General features: G+C 41.4%; 1 protein-coding gene across 4 annotated transcripts in view; it reads left to right on the top strand.

Moving 5' to 3' along the window:
* CCHR1.PART0H22orf23 (chromosome chr1.part0 C22orf23 homolog) overlaps positions 1–22,522 on the top strand; it is an 842,373-nt gene that overhangs the window by 217,557 nt on the left and 602,294 nt on the right. For all 4 annotated transcript variants that reach the window (XM_044068324.1, XM_044068333.1, XM_044068309.1 and 1 more), the window contains one exon: positions 8,176–8,304. In XM_044068324.1, coding sequence (XP_043924259.1) covers positions 8,202–8,304 — 103 coding nt within the window. In that variant the 5' untranslated portion in view covers positions 8,176–8,201. The remainder of the gene's footprint in view (positions 1–8,175; positions 8,305–22,522) is intronic.

The raw sequence follows: 22,522 nt of genomic DNA, 5'->3' as shown, positions 1-22,522 counted from the left end.
ACTAATAAGATAACCTGCAATCAGAATTCTTTGTATAGCAGTCAGCATTGTAGCTTTTTCAATCAGAGTACTGTTAAACAGATCTTTCAGAGAAATGCATGTGCCCATATTATGGAAAAATTTTACATTATTCCACTCCACAAGGGCGATACCTCAATAGATCTTTTAAATTATCAACCAAAAATGCTTCTGTCATCTGTATCTTAAATGCTGGAAAAGTGCGTTCATCTGCAGATCAGCAGTCACTTTATGAATAATAATTTACTGTCACCCAGTACAACATGGATTCTGGCCTGGGCATAATACTGACAAAACTTTATTAATATTCCTAAATGCACTTTATAAAAAAAAAACTTGGGCAAATTATAGCCTGTCTTTTCCCTGGCCTGTCTAAATAATGCAAAAATCTTATAATCACTGTAGTGACTTGCTGTGCTTCTCGGTAGACTAGCTGTACTGGACATGAGTTATAACAGTTCCATGAACTGGTTTGCAGAGCAACGCAGTTAAGATTCCTGTACATAGCACAAGCAGAAAACTATAATTCAAAGTGGAAAGAGAGGATGATGAAACAGGGTGAAGGTCAAGAAACAAGGAGAAACTGCGATTTTTGGATGCAGACCTTTAGGAAAATAAAAGTAATCATACAGAATATTATATTAATAAAGTAGCAGAAAGTAGTCTAAGAACTAAGCGAACATGGGAATGGAGAAAGGACAGTCTGCTGGTAGGTATACAGACAATAGGCAAGGGAGGGCTGGAATTTATTGGGGATAACTGCAAAGGAACCAAGGTATTATGAGCAAATAACTAGATAGGGAAAGGTAATAGAATAGGAAGGTGCCAAGAACTTATTTGGACTGCATGTTAGAGATTGGCTCTTTTTATCAAGGATTGATATCAGAGTGTAGACAAAGAGAAAGAAATAGGGGTCCTAAACGAAAGACCATCACTGGTAGAGATTTTAGTAGAATCTAGAACATTAGTCGCTTTTAAGAAAGGAATAATTAGTAGAGCATATAACATATTGCATGATAACTATAAGAATCAATTAGAGAAGGTTAGAAAGGATCATGACGAGAGATTGGATAAGCAGTTCACAAAGAAACAATGTATGTGTAGGTCTCCCAAATATGCAACAAAGGCTAAAATATGTAGGATCTTTGCTTGGCAGTGTTTACACAGGTATTTTTATACTCCAAGTAGACTCCAAATAATTTTTCCTTGGGTAGACAGTAAATGTTGGAGATGTGATGTGGAAGAAAGAGATAACTGGGAACATATTTTCTGGGGGTGTAATGAGTTGGCAGATTTTAAAGACTCCCTGCAGACTGCTTTGTCTGAGATGCTTTGTGAGCAAATTGTTGTAACTAAGGAAATGATGTTTTGAGATATGATACAGAATTGGAATTGCCTAGACATAGTAAGGCCTTGCTGAGTCTAATTATGATGTCTGCCAAAAAAGCAATTACTAGAAAATGGAAATCAAAGTAGATTACTAGAAGTAGTGAAGATAGTAACAAAGATAAAACAACTGGAATTGGGATCTTTAGGAAAAGGATAGGAGCAATTATTATTATGACACTATGAATGTGATGCTTGGTGATGTCTCTGCTTATGTGAGGGTTGATGTAGAGGCTATTGAGAAAATAAAAGATAGGGTATATAATGTGATATATGACTGGCTACTTAGTAGACATTAGTCATGATCTGTTTAATTATTTAAAGATCGATAATCCTTTGGTTTCAATCATGCATGGGCTCCCTAAAATACACAAAAATCCTCGGCAAACATTGTTTCATACCATCGTTGCTGGTAAGGGTTGGTGTACAGAACCATTTTCTATCTATGTGGAGAAGCATCTCCAGCCTGTGTTGAATATGAATGTTTGTGTATTAGTAGATTCTAAAAATTTTTTATAGAATTTATTTGTTTTTGTAAATAAAATCAGTGCTATTGACACACTGTTATTCCAAATAATCTTGGGATCGAGTTTGTTAAAAATTATCTAGAGAAACAGAGAATACGATAAGAAATTGATTGATTTGCTCTGCCTATTTATTGAAGTAGTGCATGAAAGTAATGTTTTTGTATTTGATGAAAGATACCTTTTGCAGATAGATGGCATAGCTATAAGCACTTCTTGTCGCAATAGCTACATCAGCATGGTTCTAGCTCAATAGGAGGAAACTTTGGTTTTGAACATGAAGTTTTCACGATTTATAGGGTTCTATCAACATTTCATCAATGACATTTTTATAGTTTGGAGGGGTTCAGTTCAGGATTTGCAGGCCTTTGTTGATTATTTAGACACAACAACTTCTTTTTTGAAGTTCTCGTTACATTATTCAGCTACGTCCCTCAAATCTTTGGATGTACTTATGTGTTTCCATATCATTAGGTGGTAAATTTAATATAGGGTTATTTAGAAAAGAATGCCATAGAAATACACTGTTACATAAAGTATGCATCCAAGCTATATATTTAATAATGTTGTGAAAGGCCAAGGCCTGCGCATTTCCAGGCTGAATGCGAGTGATGAAGGTTTTAATAGAGACTTAGGGTTGCTTAAAATGAATTTTAAAGAAAGAGGTTATAAGGACTTGGAAATGAATCAGATATTTTCACAAGTCTTACCCCTTAGAGAAACTAGAGCTAAACCATATTTCTCTTGCAGTGACAGTAACAATGGTAATGCAGATATTACTAAACAGTGTAAAAAAATTGTCTCTATACTGGTATTTTATACTAGTAATGTTAATCAGGTCACTGATATTTTCTGTAAACATTGGTCCATATTAATGACAGATGTGAGAGAATTAAGAGTTTAGTAGTTGATGTACCCCATTTTAGTTTCAAAAATCGAAAATCAATTAAAAAAACTTTTAAAGTTATCCGAAAAACAAGCAGAGTTCAGAGACGTATGACTGGGACATGGGTACATACCCATGTTTTAAATGTAATCTTTGTGATTATATTGATACTGGTAACTGTTTTGTACATTCAGATTTAGGGCAAAGATTTGTGTTTAAAGTAAATGCTAACTGAGAAACTCATCACATAGTGTATTTGGCTCATTGTACCACATGTTTATCGTTTTATGTAGGCAAAACCAACAAAAGTTTCAAGGAACGGATTAGGGTACAACTTTATAATACAAGGATTTCTAATACCACAAATGCATTAGCGAAACATGTAGTCGATAATAACTCCATGCATAACGTTGAGTTCTTGGTGATTCAGAATATTCTTGAGAACACCCAGATGGGTAATATTAAGAACATTACAGAGAAATCAGAACTTCGATGGATAATTAAATTAAGAGCAGATGGTGTGGTGGGCTTTAATGATAGTGTGCCACTATACAGTTTACTTAGGTGAATTAGTGCCATGAATATGAGATTTTTATGACTTCAAGTACACTTGATTTAGAATGTTATGACATGCTTGATGGTCGATACTATTTATTTATTATTTATATAGGTAGGAATATGGTCTTGCTATTTATTTCATTTATTTTTTTACATTTTTTACATGGTATTTTTATATTGCTTTTTATGGTTATACTGCACTGTGTTTTTAATATAATGGTAATGTTTTTAAATAATGCCGATTAGTGTGATACTTTGTATCTCAATGAATGTGGGAAAAGTTTTCTGATTAGTTGACAACTTATGTGCAGTATGATTTTAATAGGCTGGCTTCTTTTTAAAATGTATTTTGTGCTCTTTGATGTTAGTGGTCTGAAGAAGTGGTTGTTTTGATTGTGAAGGCAACTGAATTGAATAAAAATATTGTTTGAAGATTCAAGCTGTGTGTTGGTTTGCCCTGTTTCTTTGTGCTACAGTTAGTTAGCGTTTTAAGGGCAAACCATTTATCCTCGGCTCTGTTTTTTCATTTGAATATTACATTTGTTACTATATTCACTACTTCTAGAACAGCTGGTTTACACTTTGATTTCCATTTTCTAGTAATAGTTTTTTTGACAGCCATCACAATTAGACTCAGCAAGGCCTTATTATGTCTAGGCATTTCCAATTCACTATCATAGCTCAAAGAAAAATTCACTTCCTTAGTTACACCAATTTGCTCACCCAGTATCTCTAACAGAGTAGTCTGCAAGGAGTCTTTCAAGTCTGCCAGCTCATTACCCTCCCAGAAAATATGTTCCCAATTACCTCTTTCTTCCCCATCACACCTCCAACATTTGCTGCCTACCTGAGGAAATATTCTTTGTAGTGTATTTGGGGTATAAAAATACCTATGTAAACACTACCAAGCAAAGATCCTAAATCTTCTAGAAGTTGTTGCATATCTGGGAGACATACATCTATCCCTCCATTGTTTCTCTGTGAATTGCTTATCCAGTCTCCCTTCCTAATCTTTTCTAACCTCAACCGATTGATTCTTAAAGTTATCATGCAATATTTTGTACGCTGTACTAATTATTGCTTTTTTAACACCAACTTCTGTTCTAGATGCTACTAAAAACTCTAGCAGTGCTGGTCTTTTGTTTAGGATCCCCCTATTTCTTTCTCTTTGCCTATACTCTGATATCAATCCTTGATAGGGAAGGCAACCTCTAGCCTCCAGTCCAAATAAAGTCTTGGCATCTTCCCATTTGATTACCTTTCCCTCTCTAATTATTTGCTTCCAATACTTGGTTATTTTGCCAGTTTTCTCCAATAAATTCTTGCCCCCTTTTGCCTATTGTCTGTATCCCAAATTGCAGTCATCCCTATCGGCAGAATCTCTTTTCTCCATTAAAGTGTTAGTTTAGTTCTTAGAATACCTTCTGCTACTTTATGAATATAATATTCTGTATAGTTATTGTTATTCTCCTTAATGATCTGCATCCAAAATCCCAGTCTCTCCCTGTTTCTTGTGCCCCCCCCCATTTCACCATCATCCTTTTCCACTTTGAATTATAGGTTTCTGCTTGTGCTATGTATAGGAGCCTTAACTGTATAGCTCTGAAATACCCCTTCAAATTGGGTAATCCTAATCCATCTTGTTCAATTGGAAGAATCAGCTTATCCCACTTGACTCTTGCTGTCTTCCCTCCCAGATAAAATCCTTTAGCTCTCTATTAATCTTTCTCTACAACTTCTCTTCTGGTTGATAAAAAATATGCCTCACCTATGTATAAAACTAAAGGGACTAAAAGCATTTTAACTGCTTGTATCTTGCTGTCCATATTTACATAGTAGAACTTCCAATTTCTCAGTTTTTCTACTATCTTTTGTTTAGTCTCTTCCCACTTAGCCTTAGCTGCCTCAACAGAATCCTTTTTAATCCATACAACTAAATACTTCATTTTATCATGTCCCCATAAATATGGATATTGCTGAATCAATTCATGTTTGGGTGCATAATTTATGCTATTGCCTCTGTTTTAGCTTCATTAATTTTGTATCCCAAGAAGATCTGAAATGGCCTCAAAATGTTCCACAACACTGAAATGACCTTTCTGATTTTATCAGGTATAACATAATGTCTTCTGCATATTTAGCTAGCTTTTCTTGACTGTCATACCAATTATGTCTGTATTTTCTGAGTCTCTTATTTTCTTTGCAGTGGTTCTAAATGTAGTGCAAATAACAAAGGGGAAAGAGGACACCCCTGTCTGGTTTCTCTGCTCAAACAGAAATTATCTGAGAGGAGACAACCCATTTTAATTTTTGCCTCTGATCTGTCGTATATCCTTTTAATCAACCTTAAAATTTTTTTCAGGGAATGCGAATGCTTTCATTGCCATGGTCATAAACTTCCAGCTTACTCTGTCAATTGTTTGTTCTGCATCAAGACCCACCAACAACAGTGGCATTTTCTTACATTCAGCTTCCCTTAGATCATCAGTGTTCTGTTAATGTTGTCATATGTTTGCCTCCCCTCCAGAAAACCTCATTAATCCATATCTATTAATTTTGGCATCACCTATGCCATTCCTTTAGCCAATATAGACATAAACACTTTATAATCATGGTTTAGGATTGAAACGGGCCTCTATGAAGCTGGATCTGATGAGTCTTTACCATCTTTAGGTGTTACAGCCACCACAACTTTCTTCCAGGATATTGGGTGCTTCTCCTCCTCTTAAAATATTGTTAAGCGAAACCTTCCCAATCTTTATCAGGTTTTTCCCCTCCTAGCTTCCAAACTTCCATAGGAATACTATCTATTCCTGGGGATTTTCCTGGGGATTGGTTATACATTACCATTTACTCCTATCATGTTATTATTTGGGAGTCATCTACCTCTAACTTTGGCATATTTAATTCTTCCAAAAGCATTTCCATTTGTACCTTTTCTTGATTTCCATATTATTCTGCTTTATACAGACGTTCATAAAATTTCCATTTTTTCTTCTAGTACCTCCTACAGGATCTTCCTTGTTATAGGCTCCCTAAGCTACTTTCAGTTGCCTGAATCATTGTGCTAAAAGTTTTTGTGCTCTGTTGTTATCAAAAAAACAGTTGTTTAACAGCAATCTTTCTAAACTCATATATTATCAAGGTAATCCCTTATTTTCTGTTTAGCATTCTGCAATTGCTCCTCTTCTTGTTCTGTGAGATTCCCGCTATTCTGCAATACTTTAACATTTGTCAGTCCCTCTAAATAATTGTTACTTCTTAACCATATCTCTCCTTCTTTTACTTCTACCCTATTGTTAACTCCACTTTAAATTTATCCTATGCCTTAGCTATAGTTTCAGAAGAAATTTCTGTCTTCTCTAATAATTCTCGAACAATTTCCACTACATATTCCTTAAATTCCTCTCTTTTCAACAGATAGGTGGGAAAGAACCATTGTCTCATTTTTATTTCATTACCCTGCATTTTTATTTTAGTTATTATTGGCACATGACCTGAAATAGTTATTGGAGGTGTATCAGAACTTTCAATTAAATGCACATGTTCCTGTGAAATTTAAGTTCTGTCTAGCCTAGACCAGTTTTTGTATCTTGAGGAATAATATGTAAATTCACTCTGAACACCTAGTACTGAATTCACATCTTCCATGCCAAATATTTTCATAAATTTCCTCAAAAATCTACCCTCCTTTGTTATGTTTTCCATTCTCGTCCCCCCGACACATCTTTCCTGCTGCAAGTCAAATTCTAGTCCCCACCTATATTAATAATATTCCTTGCTAAAAGCTGATTATTTCTCTTAGAATTTTCTTAAGCTCCATTGTAGACGTTTTAGGTGAAATATAAATACATGCCAGTGTAATCCTTCTCCCTTGCCAGTACCCCCTTAGTACTACTGCATATTTGCTTTTCTTGTCCATTGTTTAATATGTTGTATTACTCAATGGAGAAAGACTCCCTGGTCCTCCTCAGAAAAGCAGCTATGTGCCCAGAAACAAACGGAAATAAATATTGGTATCCATCCGTTGAAAGACTCCTTGCTTAGGAAAAGAGACGGTCATATGTGCTAAACCAACATTTTTTATGTTACATCCTTACTCATTCCTTATCCAGATCTTTTATTACATTTTTCCAGAGGAATTAATTTCACCAGAATTCAGATGTGCTTTATTTAATATACACTTTAGTTAATTACATTGGTCTAAAGTTTCCTCTTCACTTAGTCTGCTGTGATCTCTATCTTTTCTCCCTCATTTGAAAAACAAAATAGTGTAGACATAATATCCTACACCAATTTTCACGAGGAGTACGCTTTCTTATCAGTCATTGCAAACTATTATTTCTGCTGATAATATGTAAAATGCTTAGTATGCCAGAAAATCCAGAATACAATGCTGAACCTTTTCTTTGTTGTGATGCACTGCAGCATACCTCTCAATTGTCCCCGATTTTGTGGAATATCTCTGATTTTGCCTCATATTTGTGCTCTGTTCCTCATAAAAATTTAATTTTTTTTTCTGGTAAATTACTTAGGGTTATAGTCAATAATGCCAGTCATTAGAGTTTCATACTTATTATTGTTCAAAAAATGCAAGTTGGTGCAAAACCTGTTGTTCTATTAATTTAAATGAATTAGAGTGATATTTAAAATTTGTCCCAGATTTTGGACCTTTTTGCCCCCATTATTTTTGGCTTTATCCCGATTTTTTTATGCAAATACGTTGAGATAGTTATGCATTGCAGCATATTTATGATTTCAGTTGCAAAATAAAAGACTGAACGAACCTGTTATGTTTTGTAGCCCTGAATTCACTCAGAAACTTCATCATGTCTGGCACTGTGAAAGGAGGGTCAGTCCCAGTTGGATCAGGATTCTGGAACTCTCCTGGGGCAGGACAGTACAGTAAAGAGACACAAGAACTTCTGAAAGGTAAGATTCAGGACTTTTTGTTTGCTGGTTGTAGGTCTGTAAATACCTCAGACCTAGCTATAATTTCTATTTGTTAAAATTTATAATGTGACAGGTCATGCCTAATAAGATTCTTCTTTCTTTTTAATCAATACATTTCTAATAGCTTTGTTGTATTTAAACTGCTAGCCTACAAGTGCTACTTGCTGTTCATATAGCACATAGTTTTTAGCAATATACATTTATTATGGTTGGTTTATGGCTGTAGTAGTCCCGTACTGTCTCTGCTAGACCTTCATTCAGTTACAGAAAATGCCCTAAACAATACTTTTTTTTTTAATTTTATTTTTTCCCAACAAGCGAATAAATATTAAAGTCCATGGGAACCTCTGCAACTTAATATTTCAAGATTGCATTTTTGGCATGTGAATATTGACTAGAAACAAGAAGTAGACAGTAGACTAACTAAATGCTGTAAGCTGACAGCACATTTTTGTTGTTTTGCTTTCCATTTGTTTTTCCTGCCTAATTCTGGCTTGATTGCATTTGTAGTTACAGTTGAAAATGATTAAGTTTCGGCCCTCATATGAGCTGAAATAGTATCTTACCTTATAGATCATAATGTATGCTGGTGAAAATCAAAGAAATTGTGAAAATGCTGAGCACATCAGAAGCCAGTGCAGTTTTTGATGTAAAGCACTGACATCTTTGATACTATCCTTATATCATTTCATTTTTGTCTACATGTTATTAAAAGTCTTGAGCTAACAGTATGTTGTATCAGACTTTATGTAAAAACTTCTGTAAACTAGTCTTTTCTGCAGTGGCTAGACCATTTTACTCGGTACATATATATTAGAATTTGTAGCTTAGTCTGAGTGACTGCTATCAGCTGCAAACTCATGTGCTCAGTTCCAGTGTTTTGCTGTATGTTAAGCTAATTTGTGCTCTGCTGCTATTAGCTGTTGCCTGTACTTTTTGCTGAGACTGCATGGCTGTAAGCTAAGCATGTTGCATACGGGTATTTAATGCAGTGACACTACATTTTAATAATTTATGTGTTAGCTGTGTTTCCTCCAGTGTGCTTCCTAGTATAGTGTTCTATATACAGAGATGTAACTTGGTAAGGGGAAAGCGGGCAGGCACCCAGTGTGCAAGGTGGTTGGGGGGTGCAATCAGCAGATGCTGATTGGGCAGATGTTCATCGTGTTTCACTGTTGCAGTCATTACTCTTGGGTTATCCTGCTGGCAGGCTACATGCAGTCGGCCAGAATTCCAAAGTCTAGGTCTGGCGTCAGTTGCTGTTGCCTCTTTCCTGACGTCAGTGCACCAGGGGTACAAAAGATGCAGCCAACGCCATTTTGTCCAGTCTTTCTTGCCGTGTGGTGCCCGAAGCAAGAGCAGTTCGCAAGTGCCGGTTGGCCGACGCCTGAGATTTTCAAATCTGAATTTCAGATCTGAAGTCTTCATTAAAGCTAAGTACCCCGTTGGGGAAACTTTTTTCTTGCTGCAGACCGATGTCAGAAAAAGTTAACAATTGTATTTCTTGTGGGAAGCAAATACCTCATAAGGATTTTCACTCTTACTGTATTCCTTGCCTAGGCCCTGATCACAACATTGCTAGTTGTCGGTTTTGTGCTAGATTTAACCAATGGACTATCAAGCGTCGGTTTGATTTTGCATTATATTACTTTGGCCGAAGATTTAATTATATAATGCCGTTGGATCAGCCGACCACCGGAGTTTACAAAAAACGCAAGGACAAGGAAAAGGATAGGCATCCGAGGTCCAAAACTGATGACGAAGCCTCTTCTAGGCCAGTTGCCGGTTCGCTGGTTCTCAGTGAGGTGCTTTCGCAGCCCCTTGCACCCGCTACCTCAGAGCCACAGGCCGCTTCCGACTCCCACGTGGAGTCGACTGGGCCTCTGGATACTCAAGGTATTGGACACTCAGAAATCATTCCCTCAGATGGGTCTGGAGCCGCTGAGCAGGCATCGGCTTCTGAGGGTGTCTTCAGACCTACACAACTATATATTAAGCCATCTTCAGCTTCAAAAACAAAGACTAAAACAGCACTAAAGACAAAGAAACAAGTACAGCATTCTCCTACTCAGTCTTCCATGCCTAAAAAACAGATGCTCAAAATGGCCGAAGACCTAATTACTTTGATCAGGGGTTCCCATCCCCCTCCTAAGAGGCCTAGGCAAGCAACAGAGTATGATTCTTCTGATCATTTTTCTGTTTCCTCTCATTCCTCTTCTGAACAGGATTACTCCATACTTCCCTATGAGGATTCTGATGCTGAAGAATCTATTCCTTCAACCTCTCCTCCTGAGGATTATTCTTTTGGAGAAACCCTGCATACCATGAGGGAACATTTCCACTGGGAGAGCCAAGATTATTCTGAATCTAAGAAAAGGCCCAGAGATTTTCTGCTATTTCCTCAGCACAGACCACTTGCTATTCCACCTGTTCTAGACATTGTAGATGATGTATTTTCAGAGTCCGGCCTGTCCCCAGACTCTCTACCCCCTGCACCTGCTAAGCCAGACAGATAGTACAGGGTTCCGGATTCTCATAAATTCCTGTATAAAAACCCCGCTGCTGACCTGACCCAGAGACTATATCTCAGGGTCCCAAGGGGGTTAAAGCTTCCACTGCAAAAAACCCTGTCCCCTCTGATAGGGATGCCAGGACTCTAGACAGGTGGGGGAAAAAGTCTTCTGCTACCCTGGCTCTAAGGGCTTTAAATTGTCAGTTTCATATGCTTTAATATCAGCAATGTCACTGCTTAAACAGAAAATGTTGACAAATACTGAATGTTCAGAGTACAAGGAATTGCAGGATTTATTGCATGCAGCTGAACAAGTGGGAAATCATACTTTGTAATGTGGTTATGATTCACTGGAGGCCTCTTGCAGGGCCGCTGTTACAGGTTCTGTTATTAGAAGGCATGCTTAGTTAAAGGAACAAAATCTGCCTGATCATGTTAAAGCAAAATTATTAGATGCACCATTACAGCATGATACTTTGTTTGGTACTAAAGCAGAAGAGGTGTTGAAAAAAATGGAGGATAAAGCAAAATCCGTGCAGACAGTCAAGGATTTCTTACAGGTACAGCCACCCAGGTGTAGCAGAAACTGGCCTTCTAAAAATTGGTCCTTTCCAGTGTCAGACAGACCACAAAGAGGCAGATACAGGCGTCCCAGAGGCAGAGCTCAGCCCCAAGGCTTATACAGGCCTAAACAATGGGGTGCTCCTACCTCCAAAAGCAGAGAAGACAAATCACAACCTTACAGGAAACAGTCTCAGTGACTTTCCTCTACCAGATCCAAGCACTTTTCTTTTGACAGCCCCCACTAGGGGGAAAACTAGCACTTTTTTCATCAAATTGGCAAATGGTTGCCCAAGACAAATGGGTCCTGAACATAGTGTCCCAAGGCTACAGGTTCCATTTTCACACTCTACCAAGGTCAAAGGGTATGCCAGACCTGCCACACAATCAGTGGACGGAGGCACAAAAACAAATTACAGCCCTCATGGACATGAGGGCCATTCAGCAAGTACCGCAACAAGAGCAGGGGAAGGATTTTACTCCAGACTTTTCCTAGTACCTAGAAAGGACAAAACCTGGAGACCAATACTGGACCTGTCTATACTAAATACGTTTCTGGAAGTTCCAAAATTCAAAATGTTGACTCTACAGCAGCTACTGCCCATGCTGGGCAAGAAGGCTTGGCCTTGTAACTTTGGACCTAAAAGAGACATACCTGCATGTCCCAATCAGACAATCTTGCAGAAGATACCTCAGATTCATAGCTGGCTCAATGCATTACCAATTCTCTGCACTGCCCTTTGGCTTATCTACTGCGCCCAGGGTCTTCACAAAATACCTGGCACCAGTAATTGTGTTTTGCAGACAAAAAGGAATTCAAATATACTCCTACTTGGACGACTGCCTAATTCAAGCAGAGAACAAAGACATTCTTCTAAAGCATCTGGCGTTTGTAAAAAGATTACTAATTGGCCTAGGGTACACAGTAAACGAAAATAAATCAAAACTAGTGCCCTCTCAAGAGATAATATTCCTGGGTGCAAGCCTAAATACAACTGCCCAGATGGCTTATCTCAATCCAGACAAACAAAAGCAACTGACTACTTACTTCAACAATTTGGCAACAAAAAAACACTTATCTGCAAGGAAAATCCTGCAGGCCTTGGGTTTCATGGCATCCTGCATTCTACTAATTCCATATGCCAGACTGCATATGAGGAAACTACAATGGTATCTAAAAAGTGTTTGGACTCAACATTGCCACAGCCTGGAGACAGTAATTGCACTCATTCCCTGCCTACAACAGGAGTTTTGATGGTGGGCAGAAGCTTGTCACCACAACAAGGGTCTGCCATTCAGTTTACCCACAGCCAGACAAACACTGACAACGGATGCATCAGATTATGCCTGGGGGGCCCATATGGCAGGAAAATGTATTCAGGGCACATGGCCTGCAAACCAGATGCATCTTCACATCAATCGAAAAGAGATGCTAGCTGTTCAAAATGCCCTGTCAGCTTTCAAGGACCTGCTTCATCCAGGACAGTTACTGATGAAGACAGACAACACTACAGTCATGTGGTACATAAACAAGCAGGGAGGTACACATTCCTACCCCCTCTGCAGACGAGCAATGACCTTATGGGACACAGCATTAGCTTTTCAAGTTCACCTGCAAGCACAATTCCTGCCAGGAAGAACAAATACTCTGGCAGACGAACTAAGCAGAAACTTCATGGATCCCCATGAATGGAAACTGGATCCACAAGTCTTCAGCATGATAATAAGGAAATGGGGATGCCCAGGCATAGATCTATTTGCCTCCCCTCACAACTGCCAGTTGCAGAGATTTTGCACAAGGATTTATCACAAGCAAGCATGGAAAGTGGACATCCTATCCTTCAGCTGGAAAAACCTAACAGTATATGCCTTTCCTCCACTGCCTCTTCTTCCCAGGGTACTCCTAAAGGTCAGACAAGAGAAGCCAAAAATGATGCTGATTGCACCAGACTGGCCACGCCAGCACTGGTACCCAACTCTAAAGTGTTTGTCTCAAGGTCCAGCATGGATACTGCCTCAAACTTCTCACTTGCTGACCCAACAAAACAATCAGATCCTGCACAGCCAACTCAGGACCTTAAATCTGGCAGCATGGCAGATAATGTAGCCATTCAGAACACTCCTCTTTCAAAAGCTGTTATGGATGTTATCTTGGAGGCCAGGAGGCCCAGTACCAGAAAATCTTATGCAGAAAAATGGAAAAGATTCTGTGCTTGGAACCAGGAACAAGGCATTGACACGTCTGTACCAAATATCCCTGAGATTTTACAATACCTAACTGAGATGCTAAACAAAGGCCTTTCTTTCTCATTTATTAAGATTCATGCCTCTGCCATTTCAGCCCATTACAATATGGAACCACCTATCTTTTCTCATCCTTTAATAAGGCAATACCTCAGAGGGGCCAAAAACATTATTTATTTATTTTTATTTTATTTATTTAACATTTGTTGACCGGGAAGTCCGACTAGGTTCCACAGATCCTGTTTTCAGTGGAGGCCCGGGGAGAAATGCTCCCCATTAGGCCTCCAAGGAGAGCACCAATTCCGGCCTGGGATCTCAATTATGTTTTGGAAAAACTCACACTGCCTCCTTTCAAGCCAGCATCAACAGTAGATATAAAATTCTTATCCTGGAAAACAGCTCTGCTTCTAGCAATAACCTCTGCAAGGCGAGTCTTGGAGTTACAAGCACTCATGGCTGTGGAACCTTTCATCATTTTTCATCCATAGGTTCATAGGTTAGTACTAAGCTAACTGTCCCTTTGCGAGCGACAGGGTTTCTCTGAGTACAAACCCTACATTTATGCCTAAGGTGGTGTTCAGTGTGGCCCTCAACCAAACCATTCACTTGCCAACCTTCTATCCTAATCCACAGAACAAGGGTCAGAAAATTCTGCATTCCTTGGACATACACAGGCAGTTATGATTTTACTTGAACAGAACTAAAGCTTTCAGAAAGACTGAGCAACTTTTAGTGTCATATGCTGCAGTTTCACAAGGAAAGGCTATCTCAAAACAGACTATTTCTAAATGGATAGGCCATTGCATCCGTTTCTGCTATTTTCAACATGGCAAATCAGTGCCTAAGGAAATTAGGCCTCATTCCAACAGAGCAGCAGCAACTTCAGCAGCCTTCCTCAGAGGAGTACCAACCAAAGATATCTTAGAGGCTGCAACTTGGAGTTCAGTGCACACCTTCACAAAGCACTACCACTTACCTCTTTACTCTAAGTCCAGAGCAGGCTTTGCCACCGCAGTTCTGCAGGGCCTCATAGCCTCTTCTAATTCTCTTTAGCCCAGCCACCCTTCCTCAGCTTTGGGATTCAACCCAAGAGTAATGACTGCAACAGTGAAACACGATGAACATAGTACAGTTGTGTACCTACCATAAATGCAGATGTTCGAGTGTATTCACTGTTGCAGTCCAGGTTACCCACCCACCATTCCCCTTTTTATTTGCTGGGACTTATCTTCACTTCTCTATCCTATACAACCTATTTGGTGTATTTGCTTGTAGATGAAGGACATGTTATTTTTGTGCATGCATTTTTATTGGCATATTTTACAGCCTTCCAGTTTGGGGGCACCTGACATCTGGGGCAAGAAAAACTGAAGAAAATGGCATCGGCTGCATCTTTTATACCCCTGGTGCATTGACGTCAGGGAAGAGGCGACAGCAACTGACACCGGACCTAGACTTTGGAATTCTGGCCGACTGCGGGTAGCCTGCCAGCAGGATAACCCAAGAGTAATGACTGCAACAGTGAATACACTCGAACATCTACATTTATGGTAGGTACACAACTGTACTTTGTATGGTACCAGCATTCTGAAATTAATGCTGATACCGCATTTGCAGTCAGGGCTGATGCTCTTCAGGACTTTGTGTGGTATTTAGCTGTGGCATGCCACTTGCAACTTTTATAGCAAGCAGTTTGCTACAGTTTTCAAAGGAGAAAGCTTTTTTGTCGGCAAGTATGAGACAGAGGACTTTATTCTCATTAACTTAAAATTTAAGGGACTTCCAGATCGGAGAACAGTACAGGGCACCAGAATAGCTAGCTATGGTTCTGTTTCTACTATTTTGGTAAGTTGTTAGCTATGCTGTTTCCTTCAATTTGTGCTAAACTAGCCTACTTCTACCTTATCAGCTACTAATTGTTTGTCACTTCTGCTTCCTGCCTTACTTGCTACTACTTTTACTTGTCACTTTGTGCTAAGATAGGCATCACTTCTTCTTATTACAGTTGGTGATAATAGTGTGTCCAGTCACACTTTGTCCTCTTCCTTTAGTTTTTAAGTGGCAGTCTTACATCTTGTGCCTCCATACAAGATGTAGACACCCATGATAACTGTGGTAGACACCCATGATAACTGTTGTAGACTGTCATTCTCTTGTCCTTTCTACTGCCAGCTTATAGCACTCGCTAATCTTAGGCAGTGAAAGAAATGCCCCTGACACGCATAATGCTGTTTGTCTTTCTTTCGGCTTTTCCCGGTTAGGGGTCGCCACAGCGGAACTCCGGTCCGCTAATGATTGGCAGTAGATTTTTACGTGCCGAGTTGCCAGCTTTGATGCACAACCTTCAACGAAGGTACACCCATTCATGCATGTCTCCACACAGAAGACGCTCTAGCTGAGAATCGAACAGGACAACGTCTTACTGTGAGGCGACAATGCTACCGCAGCACCACCACCATGGGATATTTACACAACCTGGATACTACCCTCTCACCAAAAACTATGGTCAGTGAGAAGCACATACCAACACCCTCACTTCTAACTTTATTTACACCAGCTTATGCTGAATCTGTCAAAAACATCACTGCCCAAGACTTTTAGAATCATGAAGACAAGGCCTTAGCAAACATGCATAAATACAGTAGTACCACAGACACACACACTACAAGAAGTTACCAGGCTGTCACCAATAAACACACAGCTGCAAGTAGAAAATGTATTGGTGAATAGTGACTCCATTAGGCATAAGGACTACATGCTCATAAGGCTTGACAAATCACAGGGTTGAGAGGAAGTTGTCTTTCTGTTGCCAGTATTTGTGACATTGCAGGGTCCAGGCAAGTCTGAATTTGACCTTGTGATATCCCACAAAAGTATTAATGAGTTGAAGGACTATACACTGAAGGACATTTATTTTTTATTATTTTTTATTTTACATTTGCTGACCGGGCTAATCTAACTGGATATATGTCCATTTTCAGTAGAGGCCCAGGGAGATGAGCTCCATGATGCACAGATAAAATAAAAATAGCAAACAAATATAAAAAATTTCAGTAGTATATACACTGACAATTCAGGTTAATACAGAAATAATTTGAAGAGGACAGACGTCAATACAATGTAAACTGCAACTTCAAAATAACATGTAGGTACATTACTTAATGAAAAAAAGGAGGCATACAGGCTGATTCAATATACAAGTATAGTACATAACTTAATGAAAAAAAGGAGGCCTACAGGCTGATGCCATATCCAAGTACAGTACACAATAAAAGAGGCAGCTTAATGTTCAGTAATAGTAATAATGAGTTTTTTAACAAATAAGTAAAAGAGGGAAGGAAATAATGAAATACAGAGTGTAGAAGTTAAATATTGTTAAAAAGGAAGATTGAAGAGTTAATGAAAAGAAAAGGGAAGGCAGAGCATATTAGGGTAGAGCAGATAGTTAGGTTTAGTACAGGGGCATAACCAGTGTGTTCTGAGGAAAAGTTTCAGACTATTTTTGAAGAGTGATAAAGAGGAAAGGTCGCTGGTTAGGAGATTCCAGAATTTTCCCACAGTATTAGAGAAAAGAGAATCGCCAGCCCTGTTGTTAGATTTAGATGTGTTAACTAGAAGATGTTAAGTTGTCAATCTCTCCTTCATTCTTGCTGGATGGGTTCAGAGCCAATCCTCGGCTCCGACTCGGCCAATACTAAAGCTCGAGAGCTATTTCCACTGGCTCGAGGCTCCCCTATATCCCACAATGCTAGGCGGTAAATACCCAGATCTCGTTTGCCGCTTTAGCTACGAGGTGATTGTTTCTACTGGCTCTGCAGGTTAGTAACTTTTTATAGTTATAAATCTTCAAAATCCCTTATTTTTTTTTCTTTGAATAGTTTTCCTTACAGTTTATTAGTTAACTATCCCTAGTTTCCTTCGGGTTCCCCTAATTGTTTTTCCCATTTATCCCTTTTATTCTTTAGGCCTTTGGGCCCTCCTCCCTTCCCCTTAGTCATACTTGTGGGAGTGGTTGGATCTTTTTCCCCTTATTCTTAACAGGTGTGTCTGTGTTTCACAGTTTTTTGTTTGAGATGTCTAAAGACTCTAAGGTCTCAGGCTTTAAGAAGTGTGACTCGTGCTGTCAGAAAATGTCTCTGACAGATGGTCACATTTCTTGTGTATATTGCCTGGGACCTTTGCACCTGCAGGACTCTTGTTTTGTCTGCCATGCTTTCAGTCCCAGAGTCCTGCAGGAACGCAAAAATAAATTAATACTGTGAGGCTTATTAAAGCCTGAAGGATCCCTGACCCAGACTGTGTCAGGAAAACCTTCCAAGCCTTCCAAGGCATCGGCTCCAGCATCAAAGCCATCTGCTGGTGGCTCCAAGACTTCCTCGACACCGACTTCTTCTGGAGCTGATGTCTCTAAGACAAAAACGGTCACCTTGGCTCCGGCTGGAGCCGAGAAGTCCGAGACTCAGACGGCTCCGACAGTTTTGTCAGAGCCACCTACTAGAAAGAGGTCTAGATCCCCATCCATTGGCTCTATCCACTCGGTCCCGGGATCTCCACTATTATCAGAGAGGAGCCATAGGTCCCACTCCTCTCGGTCCTCCAGACTATCCTACCATGATTTAGAGAGGGTGGTGAGCAGACTTCTCAAGTCCCAGGCACTAGCCCAAATACTGCATAGCCCTACCCAACGGTCAGTGGCTGTACCCATCCATTCCTGAGTTCCTCCTCCGATTCCCATGAGTTCGGAGCCAGAGCTTCTCGGAGCCATGACTGTTGGTGCGTCGGAGCCGATACTTCCACTTTCGGCTCCATCGTCGGCTCTGATCTCCTCATTGGAGGGATCTGGGCGCCGGGCTTCCTTCGTTGGCTCCGAGGGGGCGAGTGGCATCGTACCCTTGTCCGAGCCCATTCTTCCTCTCGGAGCCTCGGCGCTGGTGAGCTCGGCCCCAACATCGGCCTCGGAGCCGTCCCTTTCGGTGCCGGGAGGAGTCCTCGTCTCTTTGGAGTGGGTATCTTCGGCCCCGCCTGATCGGGGCACCTTCGAGGCCATGCGGAGCATGCTAGACCCGGTGTCTGCTCCACGGTCGGCTCCCTCAGCTCCTCCCTCTACAGTGCCTGCAATGGTCTCTACCCACCCTCTCATCCCAGACCGTAGAGAGCCAACGTCTCAAGTTTCCCCACTGGGAATATCCTCCTCTTCCGAGGCTTCTCCTGATCCTTCAGGGGAACCCCCTCGGAAGAAACAATGCAAGAGGAAGCATATTGACTCCCCTGAGTCTATCACCTCAGATACCGATTTGGATGAGTCTGAAGGGTCCCCACGGTCCTCCTCTGAGGATGTCTCCTTTTCAGACATCCTTGAGATCCTTAAACAGAGGGGGAACTGGTCCACCCTTAACCCTTCAGAGGATGAGTCGGTCTACCTTGAGGCTTTTGGCTCTTGCCCTTCCACCTCCTGGGTATCTCCTCCCTTTGACCCCCTCATGGAAGTGGTGGCAAGGAAGGCGTGGACAGCCCCTGATATGGTGGAACCTACCCCACGCAGACCGTCCAAGTTTATTACAGCTCCTAAGGACAAAGAATTCTTATCCAAGGGCGTCTCTGTTGATGCTATGGTGGTGGCCGCAGCCACTAAGAAGGAATTAGCTGATCCTTCGGTACCTATCCATCCTCCTAATAAGGAATCTAGGACTATGGATAGGTATGGTAAGCGGATGTTCTCCTTAGCGACCTTTGCCATGCGTTCGCTGAACTACTTGTGTCACTTCACCCGTCTCCAGAGAGATATGATCAAGGAAATGGGTGATGCTTTGCAGGATCCAACAACTGAGGGGTTTCGAGACAAAATGAATTCCCAGCTGGCAACCCTGAATTCGATCGTCAACTCCTCCATGCGGCTTCTTTCTTATGCGGCCGATGGGGCGAGTAGGGCTGCTGGCACAGGTGTAGCTTTACGATGTCACGCCTGGATGCGGCTTTGTAACTTTGCAGACCCTTTCAAGGCGTCCTTCACCAATTACCCCTTTGATGGTACAGCGTTGTTTGGACCTCAGGTGAAGGACACATTGACTAGGTGCGAACAGGATGGCAAGACTCTCTCTGCCGTGGGAGTCCGGTTTTCCACCCCTTCCAGACCATATCCCAAGGGTCAGAAGGGGGGGGGTGTGGTTCCGCAAATCTCAGGGAGTCTCGCCTGATGCACGCAGTCAGTTCCCCTCTAGAGGCAGAGGGAGGAACAACAATAGACGCCGCACTAGGGGTAGGGGGGGTCTGCAGAATCAAGGTAGCAGAGAGACTCTCTCTGACAAACCTTTTCAGCATCCCTGAGAAGCTGCCTGACTGTCCACCTTCGGAGGCAGTTGGGGGAAGATTATCACTGTATCCAGAATCTTGGCTTTCCCTCACTCAAGACAAATGGGTACAGTCGATTATATCCGTGGGTTACAAAATTCCCTTTGCCCACATCCCATCCCAACCGAAAGGGCCCCTTCCAGATGTTCCACCCGGTCTAAGGGAACAAGCAGCGCTACAAATATCAAAGCTGCTATCAAAAAGAGCTACCCAGCCAGTCCCGGCAGACCAGCAAGGATCCGGAATTTACTCCAAATTCTTTTTGGTTCCAAAAAAGACAGGGGACTGGAGACCAATATTGGATCTCAGCAGACTAAACAAGTCTGTATACAAAACAAAATCCCGGATGGTCAGTCCATTCTACCCTTCTTGGGTCAGGACAATTGGATGTGCTCAATAGACCTTCAGGATGCGTACTATCATATCAAGATGCACAGATGCTCCAGAAGGTTCCTCCGCTTCCAGCTGGGAGCCAGTCACTACCAGTTCAGAGCCCTGCCCTTTGGTCTCACTACAGCCCCCCGAGTGTTCACCAAATGCATGGCAGTGGTCATGGCTCATCTGAGACGTCAAGGATTCCAGGTGTTTCCATATTTGGACAACTGGCTCCTTACTGCTTCCACCAGGCGTCAACTTCTTGTATCCAGAGACTACACCATTCATACTTGTCAAGCTCTAGGCATTTCCATAAATTTCAAAAAATCTGCCTTGTTGCCTTGTCAGGCTATTACCTTTATAGGCGCCACCTTAGACACAATTCGTCTTTCCGCGAAACTAACAGAGCAAAGAGTATCAGATATCCGCAAACATGTTCACATTCTTCTTCAATGTGACAGGATCAAAGCCAGGATTGTCTTGAAGGTCTTAGGTCTCATGGCAGCTGCCATTACTCTTCTACCTCTAGCACTCTCTCACATGCGGATCCTCCAGTGGATGCTGTTTTCTCAGTGGTCCTTCCAACAGCTCCCAATGTCTCACACTATTCTGCTGACCCAATCATGCAAGAAGCATCTAATTTGGTGGATGACCTCCCCTCAAATTCTTCAGGGCAGATCATTTGCTTCCCCCCCTCCGGTTGCCATGGTGACAACGGACGCCTCCCTGATCGGGTGTGGGGGGGGGGTGCATTGTCAGGGCAGGACAGTCCAGGGCACATGGCAACCTTTCGAAAGCCATCTGCACATAAATGTTCTGGAGATGAGAGCAGTACTTTTAGCATTGCAAGCCTTTCAGCACTCTCTTCCCATTGGGACTATTGCAATTCAGACAGACAATATGTCTGTAGTATGGTACATCAGCAAACAGGGCGGAACCAAGTCTTATCCCTTATGTCGAGAGGCACTCAGACTTTGGCAGTGGGCGATCTAATCTCAGCGGTTTCTGATAGCAATGCACATCCCCAGGAAGTCCAACGTGATAGCAGACAAGTTGAGCAGGGCCATACTCATACCACATGAGTGGTCTCTCAGTCAGTGCTAGAAGAAATTTTTCAGAAATGGGGCCGACCTTGCTGCGATCTTTTTGCTACTCCCCAAAACAGCAAGTGTCACGATTTCTTCACCCTCTCTCCCCTACTAGGTCAACCCGCCAGGGACGCTCTAGTCCACGATTGGCCCTGGGGACTTCTGTATGCCTTTCCCCCCTTTCCACTGATCTCTCAAGTAATTCAGAAAGCTACCACTTTGAGAGTCGACATGATCCTCATTGCCCCTTACTGGCCTCGTCAGATATGGTTTCCGTTCCTTCACCATTTTCTGTTGGAGCAGCCTTGGCATCTGGATCCAGTGCCAGATCTTTTGACCCATCAATTGGGTCAGCTGCACCACTCCCTCCCATCTCTCAACCTCACAGCTTGGTTGCTCCACTTCCTACCCTAGCCAGGCTTCCTTAAAATTCCCATTCGGTCCGTAACATACTTATAGCTTCCCACATGTCTTCTACAAGAAGGATTTACAATAGCAAGTGGAAACGTTTTTCCTTCTGGGCAGCAACTAATAATATAGACCCTTTCACTGCACCTATCCAGTCTATACTAGACTTCCTGGCAGAACTTTTTCAATCAGGTTCTTCTTCGTCTACTATTAGAGTACAATTGGCGGCTATATCTAATTTCCATGTAGGCTTTTCGGACTCCAGCATCATGTCCCATAAACTTTGCAAAGCCTTTCTAAAAGGTATCTTTTTGTTCAAGCCCCCAATTAGAGACCCCCCACCTCAGTGGGACTTAAATTTGGTTCTAGCTTCCTTGATTCTCCCCCCCTTCGAACCGGCTGCTTCCTGCTCTCTGAAATTGCTTTCATGGAAAACCCTTTTTCTAGTAGCCATAACATCTGCTAGACAGGTATCTGAACTTCATGCTCTTTGCAGTCGTCCTCCATACTTAGTCTTCCACAAAGACAGGGTGTCCCTTCGGACCAACCCTTCCTTTTTACCGAAGGTTTCTTCTGAGGCGAATCTGAATCAGACAATCGACCTTCCAGTTTTCTTCCCTAATTATTCCAGCAAGGCAGAACAAAAGTTACATTTCTTAGA

The sequence above is a fragment of the Protopterus annectens genome, chromosome 1.part0 (genome assembly GCF_019279795.1).
Source record: "Protopterus annectens isolate FY-2018-M chromosome 1.part0, PAN1.0, whole genome shotgun sequence".
NCBI lineage: Eukaryota > Metazoa > Chordata > Ceratodontiformes > Protopteridae > Protopterus > Protopterus annectens.
Note: the sequence above shows the minus strand (reverse complement) of the source record. Positions and strands in the feature narration are given on the sequence as shown.